The sequence below is a fragment of the Conger conger genome, chromosome 19 (assembly GCF_963514075.1).
Source record: "Conger conger chromosome 19, fConCon1.1, whole genome shotgun sequence".
NCBI classification, from domain to species: Eukaryota; Metazoa; Chordata; class Actinopteri; order Anguilliformes; family Congridae; genus Conger; species Conger conger.
In genome coordinates, this window is record NC_083778.1 from 18198507 (window position 1) to 18221006 (window position 22500).

Consider the following 22500-nt stretch of genomic DNA (forward strand, 5'->3'; position numbering starts at 1 on the left):
CGCGCTCCCACGCGTTGCACGGAGCTGAACTAGCCGCTGGAGAGCTCCATCAACACTGTACACAGTTACACGCTCATAGTTAGATCGGTGGTGGCCGAGGCGAGTTTACCCCTGATCACTGTAAAACACTTTTCGAGTCACCGGCTGGTGAGAAAAGTGCCATATAAATGCAGGGAATTAATTATAAGCGTGTAGAAGTGCAAATTATTTGTCTGATTTGACGGTTTAAACCTGTTATCTCCAGGACTGGTGCTGCTTTATTTGGTGGTAGAATCTGAAAATGACTAAAGAGTAGTCGCTGGAGGTTTTATTTTCATTGGGAGTTGTATGTTGGACTCCAAAGTACTGTAAACTATGTTTTTCGCCTGTTAAATGTAATCTTTTACATTTTATATCCCGAAGAGGCCAAATTGAGGACATAGCGTTTTTTCTAGAGGGACTGTGAGTGATTTATTAACCACGAACGCTCCATATCACCATTTACTGAACCCATGTACTGTCTGCAAGTTCTATCCACTTTTATAAAAATATACTTTTTTTTTAATGTTAGGTACAGGAAAAGGTCATTTCATGCTGTCATTCGAGATCCATGCTGACGAGCAGGTTTTCAGTGCTGTGAACCCCAGACTGGGGTCATTAACCCTGAGGAAGACGCAAGGCTTTAAAAATGCCAAAATGTCAAGTCTCTTTAACCTTCTGTAACCCCGGAGAAAAAAACCTTTTAGTTTTTTTTACATTTTTTAAATTTTTTACATTTTTTACAAAATGCAAGTGTCTTGGATGACAAAGACATTTCGGCGTGAAAATATTTTCAAAATACGGATATATTTTATTTAATTTTGTTGTAACTGAATGTCCATTGTGTTAAGAGAAATATCATCTTGAGCTCAGGAAAGCCAACATTTAATGTCCTGGTTAGAGGACACTAGGTCCCAGGAAATTAAAGAAGGCTGTTGATCATACACTAATTATTATCAATAAATATACTCAAAGTACAGGTAATGATCAAGACATGCTAATATAAGCACAGATATGCACAGATGCTCTTCTGTATATCACTGTTGTAATGTGGGGTTATTTGTGTCACTGTCAGCTTCCTGTCAGCTATGCCCAGTCTGGTCCTTCTCCTCAGACCTCTCTTATTGACAATTCATGTCTGCCCGCATAACTGCTGCTCACTGGATGCTTCGCACCATTCTCTGCAAACGCTAAGAGACTTTAGTGCGTGAAAATCCTGGCAGATCAGCAGTTTCTGCGATACTCAATCCACCCTGTCTGACACCAACAATCGTTCCACGGTCAAAGTCACTTAGATCACATTTCTTCCCCGTTCTGGCATCGGGACTGAAAACAACTGTACCTCTTGCCCGCGCCTTGACCGCATTTTCTTTTTCCGCTATCTAACGGGTTAAAATAATTATTGTAATTATTTAACTCAGGCCTGGGGTCATTGGGCCACTTCCTTGCGCTGAGTCCGTTTTGTGATTGGCTGCTTATCTGAGGTGTGGTCGGTGATTTAGCATTTCTGGGCCTTGCAGGGAGTGGGGAGAACAGATATGCAGTACTGATAGCAGGCTGGGTCAAACTGGACTGGTGGCACGAGACTAGCAATGACAACCCTTTACAACAACTTTATCTGTGTCCTCCTAACCACTTGTACCTTTGACCTTCTGTCTATCGGTTTAGCGAGAGTGCAAGATGTCCGCACACAATGTATATGACATATATACAACCCCCCCCCCTCCATTTTTGACACCATTTCCCCATTTCAGCGAGCTGAGATACTTGCGAATTGCAAATAGAACTATGAAACCCCATCCACCCCAGTTTAATTCAATGGAGAAAGCCAAGAAAATAAATTAAAGGCCAATGTTTTTCTACGACCTATGGCAGCGCTGCTCGACTCCACGTCCTGCGGGCCGCGGTGTCTGCAGGTATTCACTCGTACCGTGCGCTACACCACCTGATTTCACTCATTATTTCTCCTGCTAGGTGCAGATAATCGTTCAGCTCGGTAAAACCGGTTGTTTAGCGTGCAGTCGGAGCGAATGCAGTCAGCGGGTCGTGGAGTTGAGCGGCGCCGGTCTACGGGGTTCACCCGAGCCTCATGGTAGCTCTTTAAAGGGTTAATGTTTAGCCACTTCTAACCCAAACGTCCAGGGAGTGCGAGGAGACGCACCTCCTCATCCCAAGCCGGTTCACAGTAAGGTCTCGGTAAATACACCCCCTGGCATGCACAAGCGCTTTAAACGCACGTGACACGTGCGGACTTGCTTTCCTTTTGACTGTTTTGGTGTGTGCAGCAGTCTGTGCAATCTGCGTCTTCCGCCACAAATATGTTGCAGTTATACATTTATTCATAATAGTCTTTCTGTCCCTTTTGTGATTGTTCTAGCTTTTGAGTTGGTGTATTCATCTGCTTGTCACCCAATCAGGGACAGGTACCTGCATTTTATTTCAGCATTTTTACTTCAGGTGTGGAGCATAGAAGCTCATTCCCACATAATATGATTTTGTGATTGAACCGCCTTGCTTTTACCTGGCATGATTCATACTGTAATTCAGACCATTTCTGCAGCATTCATGAATTGTTATTGACCTGAATTTTGGAGTACAAGTTTTACTCCACAAAGAACCACATCTCTACACATCCTCCATTGGACAGAGTCGTTCAATCTCAAGAAGCCGGACATCTGGTGTCTCGAATCTATTCATATTAAAACCAGACATTTTTTTGCATAAATACCTCACTCTGTGATTCCAAAGTGTTCACTCTGACATGGTACCTGCACTCCAAAAAAATGAATAATTGGATTTTTTTTAAAAGTATGGATATTTGTAGTATTATTACTATTACTATTATACAATATTATGAAGTATATATATGACTTCAACTGATTCGGAACGTACTTCATCAGTTGAAGTCCCTTTTCCCTCATAATACCGTGTGCAAGCACTGTCCATAATTATATTAGGTAAGACTGTTTTTTGAGTGTGCGTAAGGGCTGTGTTTCCTGCTGGCCTTCCCATGGTCCGGTGAGCTCCAGGCAGGGGGGGGCGTTTGCCTCGTTCTCCCCCAGGAGAGGAGGCCCATTCCCAGGGCTCAGGCCCCAGCGGGGAGCCCTGCTCTCTTGTTTCCGACCTGAAGGCTTTAGAGACCCTCGGCCTCTTCTCTGAAAGGTCAGGGAGGAAAGCTCCCCTTGTTTGGGGGTTTTTTGTGCTGCAAGGCCCACGGTGCCTCCCTCTCTGCCAGATGAGTCATTACTCCGCTTGGGTTTGTGCTGCGGGGGGAAATCAGCGGTGCCAGGACCGGGAGAGAGAGTGAGAGAAAGAAAGAGAAAGAGAGGAAGAGGGAGAGAGCCTGAGAGAGAGGAAGAGAACGAGAGAGACGGAGACAGGGAGAGCGAGAGAGACAGAGCGAGGGAGAGGGGTAGAGAGAGACGGAGAGAGGGAGAGGAAGAGAGGGAGAGGGACAGAGAGTGACGGAGGGAGAGGGAGAGGGAGAGGGAGAGAGAGAGAGATGGAGAGAGGGAGAGGAAGAGAGGGAGAGGGACAGAGGGAGAGGGCGAGTGAGGGAGTATCTTAATGTGTGTAGCCCTCAGGGCTGAGACAGACAGATTAGCTGAAGAGACCCTGATCTTGGTTCTTCATTACATTACATTACATTACATTACATTACATTACATTACATTATTTGCATTTTGGCAGACGCTCTTATCCAGAGCGACGTACAGTTGATCACACTAAGCAGGAGACAATCCTCCCCTGGAGCAATGCAGGGTTAAGGGCCTTGCTCAAGGGCCCAACAGCTGTGCGGATCTTATTATGGCTACACCGGGGATCGAACCGCCGACCTTGCGTGTCCCAGTCATGTACCTTAACCACTACAGGCCCCTTCTTCTTCATGGTTGTTGGCAATTTTGTTTTGCTGTTTCAGTGACAAAATATGTCAGCCCACTCACTGTCCTTTTGTGAACACTTTTGAGCATTTACAGAACATTTATAACAATCGTAATAACGCAAGCCTTAATGTGTCACTAAAAAACAGATCTCTTTGGGGCCGTAGGAACATAGAGCAACAGGACATCCAGCTGTGGGTGTGTTCGTGCACTAGAACAGCGCTTTAACAGGGTTGACCAGTGCAGACCAGCTCCATACTCAACACGGTTTGACCAGCTCAAGCTAGGTTTTGAAACAGCTGGTAGCTGGTAATTTCAACCTGGTCATAGCTGGGAGCAGCAGGGAGGAAACCAAACGTTTCAGCATGTTGCTTTCTTCAGTGTGCAGGGACTACAATTCAGACATTCTAACTTCTTATGAGCAGGTGAACAGCTGCCATTCATTACATTACATTACATTACATTACATTACATTAGTGCCATTTGGCAGACACTCTTATCCAGAGCGACGTACAGTTGATTTAGACTAAGCAGGAGACAATCCTCCCCTGGAGCAATGCAGGGTTAAGGGCCTTGCTCAAGGGCCCAACGAATCTTATTGTGGCTACACCGGGGAATCGAACCACCGACCTTGCGGGTCCTAGTCATGTACCTTAACCACTACGCTACGGGCCGCCCTCTATTAAGTGGTTACGGCTGCTGACCGGTCGTTGTAAGACGTTGCGCTTGATCACGCAGGAGACGCAGAGCGATCGGACCCGTCCAACGGGCTCAGCCGGGCCCTGGAGCTGGCCCCACAGACGGAGCAGAAGATGAAGGAGCGGGGCCAGTGGAGCAACAAGCTGGAGTTCGTGCTGTCGGTCGCCGGGGAGATCATCGGCCTCGGCAACGTGTGGCGCTTCCCGTACCTCTGCTACAAGAACGGCGGAGGTGAGTCTCGCTGCTTGTCTATTCTCTCTCCCCCCCCCCCCCCCGTTCCTACACACCCACGAAAAATACAGTGACAGAGGAGGTTTTGTCTCGCCAACTGTGACATTTCTTTTACACCACATTATTGGCATTTCTTATCCAGAGCGACGTACAGTTGATTAGACTAAGCAGGAGACAATCCTCCCCTGGAACAATGCAGGGTTAAGGGCCTTGGTCAAGGGCCCAACGGCTGTGCGGATCGTATTGTGGCTACACCGGGGATCGAACCACCGACCTTGCCTGTCCCAGTCATTTACCTTAACCACTACACTACAGGAGAAAAGCAAGAAAGGGTACCCACAAATTATACATTGTTGGATAGGGGTACGATTTTCACGGTCCTACAGGGTACAGCGACAAGCATTTGTACCTTTTATATCTGAGAGTGCAGTGCCCCCACTGGGTAATGAGCTCGTCCTGTTTGCGTTGCAGCAGTGAAAATGTAACATATGTACATAGTTACTTCAAGAAATTATAAATCATGACTTCCATCAAATGAGCCTAAATTAGAAGACCATCACCTGGTGCAATACAGGCTGCACTGGGCGCACATGGTAGCCCAACACCTGTTTTGGTGATTTTACATCGTGTTTCAATTTTCTTGTTGACTATATGACCACTTGTACTTCTGAACGTCCACTGTAGAGGTTCTTTATGAATCTCTCCCAAACCCAGAGGGCATACAGCTCTGTTTAACCATGAGACTCCCTCAACCCCCTCCCCTCCCCCACCCAGAGACCCCAGGAAGGCTTCACCGAGGTCAAAGGGCACCAAGGCAGCTGTTGTTTGATCTCTTCACTCCGCTGGCCTTCTGCAGCTGTCTCTTAGATGAACGAAGATGTTTTGGGTTTGATTATTTTCGAAACACCCCGGAATCAATGTCCCATTGATCTGACGGTCGGAAGTTAACCGGGTCCACACCGTGGCTTCTCGTGTTGACGTTGACCCCGCTTCACTACGGTTCCGATGTGTATCAACGAGAAACCCGCTATCGGCCATGTAGCGTATGACTTACCGAGCAGAATAATCACAATATCTCTGAGGTTGTGCATCGTTTGGCCGTGAAATTTCTCCTCCGTTGTAAGGGTCTGAGAAGCAATTCTATGCTCAGCTTGAATTGTAACATTTATCAGTTGAATTAAAGCTGCCGTCTTTGACATCTCTTTCTCCTTCCCCCCGAGACAGGTGCGTTCTTCATCCCGTACCTCATCTTCCTCTTCACGTGCGGGATCCCCGTGTTCTTCCTGGAGACGTCTCTGGGCCAGTTCACCAGCGAGGGCGGGGTGACGTCCTGGAGGAAGATCTGCCCGCTGTTTGAAGGTGACGCACGGGGAGCAGAAAAGGGGAAGCTCAGGGTCGTGTCATGGGAATGGGATTTGTCTCTGAGGGGTTGCGGGTTTGAGTCCGAATTGGGGCCAGACCTGGGTGAAATATGTAATCGTTTTTGGATTCCAATACCTCGTTCACGACAGCACATCCTTTTTGCCACTAGGTTGATCTCATCAAATGCTTTCTTTTTTTATTTATAATACTTGCTTTGGGCCAAAATGTCACTTAACGCAAAAAAAAAAACACCCTCCAAATGGTATACTGAGTGCAGTGGCATGATGGATAATTCACTGCTGTCGAATGTCCAATCTCCCCTCACTCTGGAACAGCCCTCATTAACCTCAGCGCTGAGGAAAGGGTTAATACTGGACTCGGTAGAATGAAGAGAGGCATTCTGGGAAGGGCCACCCGTGCGTGTTCACATGAATGGGAGCGCTGGCGTCGGCCCAGCTGGGGCCCTGGCCGCCTTCCAGGGAGGCAAAGTTTTTTTTTCGGAGCGAGATCCTGTCTTAGACCACCCCCCCCCCCCCCCCCCGCACTGGTACACAGCCACAGTGGGCAGAAACCCCCCCGAAAATATAGGTTGTATGAGGTCATGGAAATCTTTAAGCTCACGCAATCGGTGCCACCTTGCTTCAGTGGAGAGTCCGGTCGGTCAGAACAATGTGCTGTGTCACACGGACACGTTTTCAGTTACTCCAGAAAATGCAGGTTTACAATTATTGAAATTCCATCATTTCCTACAAAAGTGGTAATGGGTATAATGTATTAATGTATTTTGAAAAAGAAAACGGTTTATTGAATATCTTTCACATAATGTGCAACTCTGTTGTTGGTGGAAGCAAAAAAGATAAAATTGCTCATAATTCCACATTATGATGGAGGTTTAGCCCAAAGTGAGATGTCTTCATTAAAGGTACGTCAACCGTATATTTTGAAACCGAAATTGAAGGACTATAAAAACAGGCAGAGGGCGAGTCAACATATCAGTGAGCCTTTTTCAATGATAGGGAGGGATTTACAATGGTCTTGTAGCAATGTTTTAACAAAAAAATCTTACCAATTGAACTTTTCATGCACATCCTTCATGCTCTTTTTACCCATGGCTTCCATTTTGTGTTGGCGCAGGTATCGGGTATGCCACGCAGGTGATTGTAGCGCTGCTGAACTTCTACTACATCATCGTCCTGGCCTGGGGAATCTTCTACCTCAGCTTCTCCTTCACCTGGGATCTGCCCTGGTCCTCCTGCAACAACACCTGGAACACAGGTGAGAGACTGCGGCCACCGTCGCCATTTTGTCAGGGAAAAAATAAAAAATCACCTTTTTAGATGACTGAGCTCTTTCTGCTGTTTTGTGTTTGCCTGAAAGATGACTGGGTAACACTCTACAATAAATGGTAAATGGCAGGCATTTATATAGCGCCTTTATCCAAAGCACTGTACAATTGATGCTTCTCCATTCACCCGTTCATACACACACTCACACACTCACACACTGATGGCGATTGGCTGCCATGCAACCAGCTCGTCAGGAGCATTTAGGGGTTAGGTGTCTTGCTCAGGGACACTTCGACACAGCCTGGGCGGGGGATCAAACCAGCAACCCTCCGATTGCCAGACGGCTGCTCTTACTGCCTGAGCCATGTCGCCCTAAGGTTCCATGAACCTGCATGAATTAATGTAGTTGTTTAGTAACTACAACTGAGAAGTTAATCTGTACAGCTGTACAGAAAAAGTTAGTTAATGTACAGTACTGTGCAAAAGTCTTAGGCACCTGTATAACATACTGTACAGATATGATTCTTTCAAAAATAATTTGATGATAATTCAAGGCCCGAAATAAACATACTATACATTCTACACTACATTTTAGTAATTTGACAGAATAGTTAAAAACTGAAGTAAATCAATATTTTTTGTGACCACCCTTCGGCGTTAAAACTGTATCACTTCTCTGAGATAGCCAACGCTGTCTGCAGGGAGGTTGTTCCACGCATGTTGGGAGAACTTGCCACAGTTCTTCTGCAGACTTTGGTTGGCTCCTTGCTTCTGATCTCAGACAGCCTTGATCAAGTTTTTATGGAAAAAGTAGTCAATTGCTTAAAGTAATACGTTACTTTTTAAAATTAAAAACACAAATGTCTCTGTAAAATAAAATCTTTTGGAAAATGAATATTTGGAAATCTCAAATGTGTTCTTTTATACTAATACACACAAAAATAAACATATATATAATAAAGTATAGGGTGCCTAAGACTTCTGCACGGTACTGTATTTGTTAATTGTTGACTAATTAATTAATCCTGTGGTTTGATAATGTATAAATATCATGTAACAAAAACATCAGTTAGTTGTTAACAAATGCATTCACTAATGAAAAGTACATTTCATGCTTAATTAATGTATTTGCACATCACTCATTCATGTTAACAACGACATGAATTAATGCCAATTCATGAACCTTATTGTAAAGTGTGACCGATCAATTGTACAGCGCTTTGGATAAAGGCGCTGTATAAATACCAACCATTTACAATTTACCATTGAAACTACTAAGGTCTGACATGAACTTTTTTTCTCTGTAAGAGTCTTGTGTGGAGTTTCAGAGGAGGAGCGATTCCCCGAACTTCACCATGCCTGTCAACGCCACGTCTCCTGTCATTGAATTCTGGGAGTGAGTGCTTCTCTTTCAACAAAAAAAACAAAAACAAATTGGGGCCGGTCGTGGACTAAACATTTTTAAGAAATATATTTTTCCACTCAGCTCATTAGCTGTAAATGAAATGTATGAAATGAGTTCACAGTTCCAGTCCACTTTGGGTTGATTTGTGGCTCTGTTCCCGCTGCGCTCAGACGGAGGGCTCTGAGAATCTCCCCCGGGATCGACCAAATGGGCGTCCTGCATTGGGACCTGGCCGTGTGTCTGCTGATCGCCTGGGTCTTGTGCTACTTCTGCATCTGGAAGGGGGTCAAGTCCACTGGAAAGGTGTGTGTGTGCACTGTGTGGTGTGTGGTGTGTGGTGTGTTTGGTGCAGGTGCGTGTGTGTGTGTGTGTGTGTGTGTGTGTGTGTATTTGGGGGGCTGGGGGGTGGCAGTGTGTGTATTTTTTTCCCGATGTCAACACCCAGTCAACCAATGGGAATAGAGAATTTAACCAAGGGGCGGTCTGTAGCGTAGTGGTTAAGGTAAATGACTGGGACACGCAAGGTCGGTGGTTCTCATCCCGGTGTAGCCACAATAAGATCCGCACAGCCATTGGGCCCTTGAGCAAGGCCCTTAACCCTGCATTGCTCTCCTGCTTAGTCTAATCAACTGTACGTCGCTCTGGATAAGAGCATCTGTAAAATGGCAGTAATGTAATGTAATGTAAATGTAAGTCATGCAAGCATAATAGCCTGTGAACTGGGCAGAGGTCAAGGCAGTAGTTTTGGCGGTGTGGAGGACATGTTGTGGTGTGAGCTGATTGGCTGAGGCAGGACGTGCTCGTTCCACAGGTGGTGTACTTCACCGCGACCTTCCCCTACGTGATGCTGGTGATCCTGCTGATCCGGGGCATCACCCTGCCCGGAGCCTCCCGGGGGATCCAGTTCTACCTCTACCCCGACCTGGGCCGACTGGCCGACCCACAGGTACCCCCAAACCCCCCCTGTACAGCACGCACACTGGGTCTGTTCATCAAACGACGAACCGAACGATTTCACCGTAAATCATTCGGAAATGCGGTTACACAAACAATGCGCCATTTTGTTAGTAGGATTCCGAATGGAATTCACAAACGCTCTAAACCTTCGGTATTGTATTAGTGAAAGTTTTCGCTGAATCCGGTGTAATTTGTTCGTTTGTTTCCGATTGCGAGTAGATTTACACACGGACTTTACGAAAATGTTGACAGTTGAGGCCCACTGTTTCCATACCTCACACACACCACTGAAGATAGATCTCGGTTTGACGTGGAGCTCAGACAAGCCCTCCCAGGCCTGACCTACTGTCCTCACTGTTGCATGGGCCTTGTTGACGGGGCAGCAGCCTGTCCTCTGATTGGTGCAGACAGGTCTGTTTCTCATGGCGACCAGCCCTGGGGGGCGGGGTCCCCCGTCCCGCTCTCCATCGCGGGGTCTGACCCCCACGTGTGAGGTATTTTCAGAACGCCGCCCCCACACCCCTCGAACCTCTCTGGGCCTGCGGGGCGGGGGGTCTTCCGCACGACGGGGGCCCCTCTGTGTGCCCAGCTGGGACGGGATGCGAGACCATCTGCACCAGAGCCTGAGGACCGGGCCTCTGCGGGGTAGAGGAAGACCCCCCGCGGCAACCGAAAACAGAGAGTCCATCGCCCCCGTCCCCCCTCGTCCCTCCTGCTCCCTATCCCCACCACCTGACTCCCCTGGCCTTCCCCGACCCCCAGAAATGGTTTGAACCGGTTGGGCCCGACGGCTGGGGAAAATACGAACAAAGACCCTGAGGAGGGGAGAAGGGAAATTCCTGCATCGACACTTTAGCTGACTGTCGTCCGAATGTGTGACTGTGGAGACCTATTCCATCTTCTCTGCTGATGTTCTTTCTGTGTTATATTTTTCTGGGGGCAGTCACGTCTGCCTGTTTTGCTCGAGAAAGGTTTACCAGTCTTTCAGGTTGGAACAGATGCTGTGAAATCTGTCTGGCAAGGTGTGGGAATGCGTGGTTTTCTGCGGTCACACAGCAACAGTGACAAACTGAAATCCCAGTGTGGGTCAAGTGGCAAGAGCTGCAATTTCTATGTACTTTTTCAGGCACCTTTACTTCTCAGAGTGTATTTATGTCTCGGGTGTAATTGCGCTCAGTGAGAAAGTTAATCTTTTGGAAGAACATTCTGGAATATTTTGTGAGCCTCTGTGGTGTGATTATGGGGGTATTCTCTCCCTCCTTTGCTGTTGCCCGTGTGTTATTAGCTGGTGGGTGCCTCTGCACAAACTCTTCTTTAGCACCTGATTGTGAAGTCTGGGCACAAAGAAGGCTCTCATTCGGACACAAACACACGTGCGGGTACGCACGAACACACGCACACACACACACTTGCATACACACACACACACACACACATACACACACACGCATACACGTGCGCGTACGCACGAACACACACACACATGTGCACGTATGTACAAACACACACACAAACACACACACACACTCACACATACACGTGCGCGTACGCACGGACACACACACTCACGTTCACGTTCAGTGGAAAAGTACAGGTTGGCTTTGGGGAGATGGTCACAGAGAGGTGTCAGGTGAATTGTGGGCAGTGGAGAACTCTTCTCTCAAAATATACTGACATACCTCTCTGTGATTATCTCCAAGCATGAATCTTTTTTGTTTCTATTTTTGTACGGTGCCAGAGGCGTCCAGATTTATTTTTGCTTCATTTTGTTTCATTTTGGTGCTTCAGGGTAAATGCTTGATACTAATGAATTTAGCCTCGTGGTACATGAACCCAGAAGGTTGGTGGTTCAAGCCCCGGTGTAGCCACGACAAGATCCGTACTGCTGTTGGGCGCTTAAGCAAGGCCCTTAACCCTGCGTTGCTCCAGGGGTGATTGTCCCTGGCTAAGTCAAATCAAGTGTAACTCACTTTGAGTAAAAGCATCAGCTAAACAACTGTACTGTCATGTAATGTAATGTAACCAGGCGGACTGATGGCACTGGACACCAGAGCCGCTGTCCCCATCACAGGAAATGGCAGGGCTCACAGGAAGTGGCCGCCTGTATCTTGCCAGTGCGTAACCTCTCTAATCCTCTGGCTCTTCCCCTCTCACAGGTGTGGATGGACGCAGGGACCCAGATCTTCTTCTCCTACGCCATCTGCCTGGGCTGCCTCACAGCTCTGGGCAGCTACAACAAGTACAACAACAACTGCTACAAGTGCGTGCCCGGGTCCTCCCACCAATCAGCCCCAGGCTTTAGACAGCAATGGGCGCAGCTGTGCTGTCACTCATTCACTTGCACAAATCGACAAACTTAATCCTGTGCAAGAGGCAGGGCTGCTGAGACCAACAAATACTTATTATACACTCAGTGGGCACTTTATTAGGTAGACCTGTACACCAGCTTGTTAATGCAAATATTGCAATCCAATCATGTGGCAGCAACTCAGAAGGAAAGTAATTGTCTAAAATGGTATACTTGTTCCTGGGGGAATTCATGTGTTGAATCGACTTCAATGGGCAAATTTGAAGTCCAACGAGGCTGAATATACTGTAATACCTCTAGTGACCACTGGGGGGGGGGTTAATCCCTGGTCCCCTGATAGGCATCATGGCTCCACCCTTTCTGAGGTTGACTCCCCCTGTGCCATTGGTTCGCTAGGCCTGCCTAGCGACGGTTGCTAACGCGCTTCTCCGTGGCGATTCCAGAGACTGCATCGCGCTGTGCTTCCTGAACAGCGGGACCAGCTTCATCGCCGGGTTCGCCATCTTCTCCATCCTGGGCTTCATGTCCTACGAGCAGAACGTGCCCATTTCTGAGGTAGCAGAGTCCGGTGCGTACTCCACACCCTGGTGTACACTCCGGCCGTGACCGGCTTGGAATACACAGCGACCGGCTGTTTCAGAAAAAACCTAGCTTGAGCTGGTCAAACCATGTTGAGAACGAAGCTGGTCTGAACTGCTCAACCAGCTACCAGTTGTTTCAAAACCTAGCTTGAGCTGTTTTGGTTTTTTTTCAGCAGGGGTTGTTATTTATGAACTTATGATCTGCACGTGTGTGTGACTGTAGAGTGTTACTCTAACACACTGCCAGTTGTTAGCATTGTTAGCAAGTGTGTCTGTATTACTCTAACACACTGCCAGTGGTTAGCGTTGTTAGCGAGTGTGTCTGCATTACTCTAACACAGTGGCAGTGGTTAGCATTGTTAGCGAGTGTGTCTGTATTACTGTAACACCCTGCCAGCTGTTAGCATTGTTAGCAAGTGTGTCTGTATTACTCTAACTCACTGCCAGTGGTTAGCATTGTTAGCAAGTGTGTCTGTATTACTCTAACACACTGCCAGTGGTTAGCGTTGTTAGCGAGTGTGTCCGCTGGCCTGGACACAGAGAGGCCGGGTGCTGAGCGATATCTTCGTCTTCCTCGTCTCAGGTCCCGGGCTGGCCTTCATCGCCTACCCGCGCGCCGTCTCCATGATGCCCTTCTCCCCGCTGTGGGCCTGCTTCTTCTTCATCATGATCGTGCTGCTCGGACTCGACAGCCAGGTAAGGGTTAATAGTCCCCACGGGGCCCGTGACCCTTAAGGGCTCCCAGGAGGAGGTTCACCCTGCGAAGGGCGACGGCACAACCGCTTTCCTGTCTGGTCAATGCAGCGTCTCGACTGAGGAATTCATCGAAGAAATCTCCTGGTGTTTTATAAGGAATTCATGGCAACATCCGTTCCGGCTAATTTGATGTTGGTTCCCCCCCCCTTCTGGTCCATCATCCCCCCCCCCGACCTCGTTCACTGCTTAAGTCGTCTGATTTTGGCAAGTTGCCCACCCTTGTAAGGGTTAATCCCACAAGCCAATGGGAGTAACAGACAAACACCACCGGTCTCTTGAGGAGAGTCACCTGCAACGTCCGTCTGCACCCAGCCCCAATCTCAGCGTCTATTCCTGTTTAATGTTTATCCTCTGCTCTCTGACGTGTGCTTGTGAACTCTGGTTAACCCGCTGCGTATGCAGACCTGAATGCTCCTCCGCTGATGTCACGTGTAGTGGAAAGTTTCCAAGTAAGCTACTGTGTGCTCCCCTTTTCCTGTGCAATGAGCGGGGAGCAGGGGGAGCGCGTCTGTGCGTGTACGCGTTTAAACTTTGACCTCTCACCCACCTTCCTCTGTCCTTCGCACGCACGCACGCAGACACACACACACTCATGTGGACACAAACGTCTGTTCACACGCATGGGCGCACACAAACACACACACACACACACACTCACGTGGACACAAACGTCTGTTCACATGTATGCACACACACATATATTGTATTATTATGTGTATTAGCCCTGATAAAACCATGGTTTGTAGCAAAGCTGTAGCTGTGTGTGTGTGTGTGTGTGTGTGTGTGTGTCTGCACGTACCTCCACTGTCACTTTATTTCTGAGAGGGTGGGTTCTGCCTTTTTGGAAAAACTTTTGTGGTGAAAAGGGATCACTACCTGTCAGACCTCAGATTACCTCAGACAGACTCTAAGCTTAGAACTCACCTCCCAAGTGGCACAGATGTCTGTCTGAGGGAGTTTTGATCCTTTAGAAACAAAAATGTACCTGGGGGCGACATTGGCTCAGGCAGTAAGAGCAGCCATCTGCCATCCCACCCTGGGTGTGTCGAAGTGTGTCGAAGTGTGTCGAGGTGTCTTGCATGGCAGCCAATCGCTTTTGGTGCGTGAGTGTGTATGAATGAGTGAATGAGAAAAATCTATTTCACAGCGCTTTGGATAAAGGCGCTATGTAATTGCCAACCATTGACCATGTACCTGCGCTGTATGTGTGTGAGTGTAATGGCTGTGGTTCTCCTCCCCTGCAGTTTGTGTGCGTGGAGAGCCTGGTGACGGCCGTGGTGGACATGTACCCCGCCGTGTTCCGGCGGAGCTACCGCAGGGAGCTCTTCATCCTGGGCGTGGCCATCGTGTCCTACCTCATGGGCCTGATCATGCTGACCGAGGTAGGCTGCTGCCCCAGTGCCCCGGGGGAGGGAGGGGGGAGAGAGGGGGCGGGCGGGGGGTCCTGTCACACCTCAGTCACACACACACACACCACAGCCGGGGCTCATCCAATCTGGCCCTCCAGTCTGAATCCGTCACGGGTTTTCATTTTCTCCCGTGTAATGAACTGGACAGCTGGCGCCACTGATCGGCCTGTCTTTGCACCTGACTCCCAGGGTCAAGAGAGGGGCCGTGATTTGAACAGCCCTGCGGGACAGAACGGACATCGAAATATCTCTAGACCTCCATATCTCACCCGGCTATATCTGCTTGAACAGTGAAAGGGTTCTAGCCGAATAGGACATACCCGGGCTATATCCAGAATTAAATTGGGGCAAAATGTATCTGTTGGTGTCAAAACATCTACGATTTACATCAAGATCGGTCTAGGTTCCATCTTTTGCTCACTGGGTAATAGACTAATGAAACGGGTAAGAGCAGGAGGAGTCTGAAATCTACCCCCTGCGCCTCCTGTTTCTCTCCCCCTGAGCCTCCTGTTTCTCTCCCCCCCTGCGCCTCCTGTTTCTCTCCCCCTGAGCCTCCTGTTTCTCTCCCCCCCGCGCCTCCTGTTTCTCCCCTCCTGAGCCTCCTGTTTCTCCCTGAGCCTCCTGTTTCTCCTCCTGAGCCTCCTGTTTCTCCCCCTGCGCCTCCTGTTTCTCCCCGAGCCTCCTGTTTCTCCTCCTGAGCCTCCTGTTTCTCCTCTCTGAGCCTCCTGTTTCTCCCCTCCTGAGCCTCCTGTTTCTCTCCCCCCCGTGCCTCCTGTTTCTCCTCCTGTGCCTCCTGTTTCTCCCCCTGAGCCTCCTGTTTCTCCCTGAGCCTCCTGTTTCTCCTCCTGAGCCTCCTGTTTCTCCTCCCTGAGCCTCCTGTTTCTCCCCGCAGGGAGGGATGTACGTCTTCCAGCTCTTCGACTACTACGCTGCCAGTGGGATTTGTCTCCTGTTCGTGGCCATCTTCGAGACGGTGTGCATCGCCTGGATTTACGGTGAGCATCAAATAAATAATTAATCGTCGTCTGTCAATTGTGAATCGCTGTTATTGGAACGGATTGTTTAATGCCGAATGATATACAGTGAGCGCTCTACTGTACGTTGTGAGGGGAAACGCTAGGGACCTTGATGAATGAGTTGTTCTCAGAGGTGATGTAAGGGTATTTCTTCCTGACCTGAATTGTAGCCCACATCAACAGAAAGCAATGTCTTAGTGTTTTAGTGTCTACATACCCAAAGGGGATTTAACTTGGTGTCAGTTTTCTTTATGTTGTCTTTGGAAGCAACTTTTATGCCCGTCGTTTATAATGTCCCCTGGGCCTGGTCTCTCTTGTAAAAAGATATTTCAATCTCATTGAGGCTTTTACTTTTATGAAGGCTTCTATAAAATCTAAATAATGACGACTCTTATTCAAAAAATATAAAATGCCCACCAAAATAAATGAATCTATAAACTACAAATTTATCTGTAAGGTGCCGTCAAAAAGGTGCAGGTGGCTATTCATGCAGCACAGACGCATGAACCATTCAGAAAAGTCTCTGTGCAATATATGTTAATGTGATAATATTTATATACTGTCACACGTACATTTACACTGTAGAAAGCACAAAGTAGTTGTTAGCACTGTGGCCTCGCCAGAAGGCGGTTGTGGGTTCGAATCCCTGCCACCCAGCCTTCTCTGCGCGGAGACCGAAATTAATTTTCTTCTCCTCTGCTTCAGGTGCCGATCGTTTCTATGACAACATCGAAGACATGATCGGCTACCGACCTGGGCCCATGATCAAATACTGCTGGATGTTTTTTACACCTGCAACGTGCTTTGTAAGTGAAACCCAAACTTTTTGAGTTCTGCGTTCATCGCATCAGATACAATCTATTATTTTATTTTTCTGTGCTATTTTGCCCTCACTGAATAGCACATACGTTACGAACAGAGTATGAATGCGAGTGTTAGCACTAGAATTTAAATGGCACCCTCTATTGGTTAATAAGGAAACTGCAGCTTAAAAAATATTTACTATTCCTGGAAATCACAGCAATTTATTTGGCGAATGCGTAAACCCCAACCCCAACACAGACACACACACACACACACACACACACACACACACACACACACACATACACACACACACACACACACACACACACGCACACACACACACACACACACACATACACACACACACACACACACACACACACACACACACACATACGCACACATACACACACACACACACACACACACACACAGTATAGATGGATTTTTAATTATTTATGAACTACAGTGGATATTAATTACAGTATTTATGTCTAGCACTGTTCAAACTGTTAGTAAACTGAGATGTTATTGTGCCCTGAGGAAAGGCTGTGAATATAAACGGACGGAGGATTTGCGATGCCTTTCCTCTCCGCGTAATACCACGTGCAGGTCGTGCGGGTCCGCGGGTTTGATAAGAGTGTTTTTAGCGGTTTTCCTCAGACTCCTCTGCCCCTGTTTCCGCAGGGCACCTTCGCCTTCTCGCTCATCAAGTACACTCCCCTGAAGTACAACAACGAGTACGTGTACCCCTGGTGGGGCTACGCCGTGGGCTGGCTCCTGGCCCTCTCCTCCATCGTGTGCGTCCCACTCTGGGTCCTCTACAAAGTCTGCACCACCAAGGGCACCCTGAGAGAGGTAGGCCCGGCCGGAGGGAAGCGGTGTCGGTGGGTTTGGGAGGACGGGTCCTCTGCCTGTGCTTCAGTCAGTGGCTGTGTTTGTCAACTGAGGACGGGGAGGAGTGCGAATATAATACGCCCCTATGCTGTTGAGATGAATTTCAAACCTGCCGGTTGACTGTGACCCCCCCATCTCACTCTCTCCCTCCCTCCCTCCCTCCCCCTCCCTCCCTCCCTCTCTATCTCCCACTCTCTCTCCCTCTCTCCTTCTCTCTCTCTCCCTCCGTCTCCCCCTCTCTCTCTCCCTTCCATTCTCTCCCTCTCTCTCCCTCTCTCTCTCTCTCCCTCCCTCCCCCTCTCTCTCCCCTCTCTCTCCCTCCCTCTCTCCCCCTCCCTCTCTCTCCCTCTCTCTCTCTCCAGCGCATTCACAGTCTCATTCAGCCCTCCGGTGATTTGCCCAAAACCAAGAGGGAGCAGGAGAAGCTGCTGGCCATCTTCGCCCTGGACAACGAGAGCCTGCCGGCCCATCGGGCTGAGGCCAAAGACGGCTACTTCCCCGTGAAAGACTCCACCTGCTAGGGCCCCCCTAGCCTCCGCCTCACGTCCGCAGACAACCTCAATGCCACAGATACCACATCCAAATAGAGGGAAAGAAAGAGAGAGAGAGGGAGGGGGGGGATAGAGAGGGAGTCCTGTCTGGCCCCTGGAGAGTGGGGCAGACAGACAGTTTTGGGTGCTCTGGTTTTTAAAATATTTGTTGGGTCCACAAAGGATCAGCCGGGATGCTGTCGGTGGGCCGTCATCATCCAAGAATCCCTCCCAACTCACATGAGACACATGCGCACATGCACACACACACACACACACACACACACATTGACAGGCTCTGAGCTCACAGTCTGTGGTGCTATTGGACAGAAACAGTGTTTTGTTGGACAGCGGTGTTGCTCTATGTCCAGAGAGAGAGAAAGAGAGAGAGCAAACTGTGACAAAAGAAATGCCAAGGAATTGTTGTGGTTTTCGGATATCTGAGTTTCTGCTTTCTAAGGAAGCTTGTTTCTTTGCCAAGAACATAAAAATGTCCCACTCCCCACATACGTTCATTAGTACAAATGGGTAATTGTGGGGAGCATTAGAGTTGTGCGGTGGAGAATTACAAAGTTGTGTAAGAATAGCACCCTGTCCTCCCACACACACCTCCGCTCACCTCAATCCAAATGGATTGTGGGAACTCCCTGATGCAGTGTCAGAAGCTCAAAGAGAACGTGTTCCTTGGTACTGAAATGTGAGATTATTGTTATTCACTCGGTAAGAGATTCCTGTGGTTATAAATGGGCCTTTTTTTCCTTTTGTTTCTTCTTCATGTAAAATGTTTTTTTTTTTTTTTTTTTTTATGTAAAATGTTTGAATCACTCCTGACAGAGAAACTGAATGTACCAGACGTTTCATCCTGTGTCTGTTGTTTGACAGTATTCACTAGGCGTGCTTTCCACCGAATGTGTGAAGTCTGCAGTGTCACTGGAGACATGAAATATGAAAATCGGAGGATATATTGGAAAGTTTCACAAATGGAAATGCAGTCAACATTCATGGTAGTCGTAGTTTCCAAGGGCAGGGAGGGACATGTGCCATATCTTCCACATCATAATAGAAAAGTCACGTGATGAATGAAGTCGTTCTGATTGGCCGGCTGCCTCCAGTGAACTCCTTCTCTGAGATACACACTTTGTATGATGTTTGTACAGTGTTTTTATAACTCCCAACACCCCCGCGACTGGGGTGGGGTGGGGGGGGGGGGGGGGGACTTAGGACCGGAACTGTGGCATGGATTCACCGGCTTCTCCAAACTGGGACCTAAATGTCCACTAATGTTGGCTTCTGTTCTGTGCCGTCGTCCGAGTCGCCCAGGAAACCCGAACAACACCGTCAACGTCCTCAGCACATTGCCAGTTACCGGGGGATTCCTCTCGGAAACAAAACATTCTCACGATTGGGGTCATTTATTGCATATATTATGAACTCAATAATTTTCAATTCCATTCAACATTTTTGACCAGTATTTTAGTAATTCTTCTAAAGCTGAAAACTGGAAGATGTACTTTAATTACCTCACATGTGGGCCAATGTGTACATACAATTATGACTTTTTTTTTGTCAGTCCTGACTTTTGGCCATTACTCAAATGACATTGCCATAGATTTTGTAAACAACACATCCTTACATATTAAGTGTTTGTTTCTTCCATTATTTCTCAGGCCAAAATGTGGTAGAACAAGGTAACCATGGCGATAAAGAAATAAAGATACAAATGTTTTACTAATATTTTTGATGTAATTATACCCAGAACTTATACCGTTATACCATATTTAATGGTATACATTGCATTTTGCTAAGTAAAACATTGTGTATATATTTAATCAAACATCTGAGAAAAGGTGATTGATACGTGTGTATTATTTTTGGCAGTTAACTTAAGATCAGGTGAAGCATTCACATTATAAACAATGACAAAACGAAAGACAATAACTAACATTACAAAACATAATATCCTTTCTGTTTTTGATATTCAAAACTGTATCCATCTAGTTATATATAAAATATGTTGTATTTCTTTAGATTTTTTTTTTATTGTATTCACTGTGGTAGTTCAAACTGTATTTTTCTTTCAGAGAAACACTCCATGTGTGTATATATTTGTTAAGCAATATAGGAAATATTATTTTTAATGTTAGCACTGGGATTTTGAAATAATGACACTGTAATATAAAACATTTATATTAAAAAAGAGAAAAGCCAAGATGAAGGGTTTCTTCGTTGTGATTTTTTTAAGCTTGTCAAATTTTAACCGTGATGCATCTGTGTCATCGCGGGTCAAACGGTGGTTTTGGGTTTGGATCCTGTCCAGCGGCGGCACGGATGGTGCAGTGGGTAGCACTGCCACCTCACAGCAAAGAGGTCCTGGGTTCGAATCCCCGTCTGCCGGGGCCTCTCTGTGCGGAGTTTGCATGTTCTCCCCGTGCTTGCATGGGTTTCCTCCGGGTACTCCGGTTTCCTCCCACAGTCCAAAGACATGCAGGTTAGGCTGATTGGAGAGTCTAAATTGAGAGTCTAAAAGTGTGAGTGAATGGTGTGTGTGCCCTGCGATGGACTGGCGACCTGTTCAGGGTGTATTCCTGCCTTTCGCCCAATGTATGCTGGGATAGGCTCCAGCCCCCCTGCGACCCTGTTCAGGATAAGTGGGTTAAGATAATGGATGGATGGATGGATCCTGTCCAGCCTGGAGTTTGCATGTTCTTCCCGTGTTTGTGTGGGTTTCCTCCCACAGTCCAAAGACATTGGATCAGTCAGTAAGAGCAGTCGTCTGGCAGTCGGAGGGTTGCCGGTTCAATCCTGCCCCGGGTGTGTCGAAGTGTCCCTGAGCAAGACACCCAACCCCCAAATTCTCCTTTTGAGCTGGTTGGTACCTTGCATGTGTGTGAGTGTATGTGTGTGTGAATGAGAAGCATCAATTGTACAGTGCTTTGGATAAAGACGCTATATAAATTCCAACCATTCACATGTCTACACGTGAAAGATTTGCATTTCTTGCTAACTCTGGCACATTCACAGAAATGTTATTAATGTGCATTGACCTGGTCAAACAGACAAATTAATTAAAATAAGTTTAGTAAATGAATCATGATATTCTCCATCAACTTGGCAGGGCATGGCATAAGGAGCATTAACTGAAAATGCAGTTGCCAGCTGTTCCCAGCCTACTCTCCACAAGGCGCAAACAGCTGAGCCACGCAGCCCCTTCTGACACTTCAGCGTTTCCTGAACAGTTGGCGCAAGCAGACCACAGGTGGCCATCCCAAAAGAACAGTCACTATTTTATGCGATGTAGCAGGAATACACTACCGGCGAAAACCTTCCCTGGGACGTGCAGCAAGGTAGCATCGCGGTTAGCACTGTTGCCTCGCAGTGAGCTGAGCTCGGCCAAATTCTCTCTGTGTGGAGTTTGTATGTTATCCTCGTGTTCGCGTGGGTTTACTCCAGGTTACAAATTCACAATTACCAAATTAAAACTCATCAATGGCCATTTTTCACCAACAGATGCATTTCAATTCGCTGGTCTGTTCTTGCTGGTATCCCTGGTGGGACACTTGTGAAATGTTTGGTAGAAATGCATTTACATTTACAATGGTTTCTGGTGTTTAGATTTACTTGCATACTCGGGCAAATACATCCTTGTATCATATATTTTATCTATATCTTTTATTAATTTCCTCGATCAAAGAAAATTAAATTAAACCGTATCAGAAAGCTTAATAATGCAAAACAAGATTGTGTGCACATTTCAAGAACTGTCAAACGACTCTCTATTTCTTGTGAAGTTGGTTCTGCATTCTAGTCAGAAGAAATCAGATCAGACCCTTTGAAAAGTTTGTCTATTGTTGCCCTGAAGGCTCAAGATGCAGGAAACCTGTTAGGAAAGTTACTGCATTCATTCTACTCATGATGACACTGCACAAATTGGGTTTTTAATCTGCTGCATAATGTATCGACACTGCGTAATACGCATGTAATTACGCCAAGGACAATGCCTGGGAATAAATCAATTTGACAAGGATAGAAGAGAGATAAACCAACTTATCTACAAATAAAAGGGAAAAAAATTAAAAAAGGAAACAGAAATTCCGTTGCCGACAATTAGCAATAATAATTATAACATAATTGATTCCTGCTCTTGTCACCCAGTGGAAACCACAGTTTCTGGCTCATTATTTGATTTTACATAATTGTAGATATAAACCTATCTTTCTTACAAATTTGGTTGGATAATACCGTCTGTACATTATATCAGTTTACAGACAATATCGCCCCTGAGTAGTTGGCATAAGCTCTATGAATTGTGGACTTGTTTCATAGTTCTTTCGGTCACACAATATTATTGGTTGGAAAA

At 47.1% G+C, this 22500-nt stretch overlaps 1 protein-coding gene across 1 annotated transcript in view; it reads left to right on the forward strand.

Moving 5' to 3' along the window:
* Positions 1-19124, forward strand: part of slc6a13 (solute carrier family 6 member 13) — a 19746-nt gene extending 622 nt beyond the window's left edge. Inside the window, exons 2-15 of the mRNA XM_061229665.1 lie at positions 4638-4829; positions 6054-6188; positions 7326-7466; positions 8786-8873; positions 9053-9185; positions 9694-9828; positions 11996-12099; positions 12591-12715; positions 13312-13424; positions 14729-14866; positions 15786-15888; positions 16615-16715; positions 17404-17574; positions 17976-19124. Of these exons, the coding sequence (XP_061085649.1) occupies positions 4638-4829; positions 6054-6188; positions 7326-7466; positions 8786-8873; positions 9053-9185; positions 9694-9828; positions 11996-12099; positions 12591-12715; positions 13312-13424; positions 14729-14866; positions 15786-15888; positions 16615-16715; positions 17404-17574; positions 17976-18134 (1838 nt within the window). The 3' untranslated portion in view covers positions 18135-19124. The remainder of the gene's footprint in view (positions 1-4637; positions 4830-6053; positions 6189-7325; positions 7467-8785; positions 8874-9052; positions 9186-9693; positions 9829-11995; positions 12100-12590; positions 12716-13311; positions 13425-14728; positions 14867-15785; positions 15889-16614; positions 16716-17403; positions 17575-17975) is intronic.
* Positions 19125-22500: the final 3376 nt, after the last annotated feature.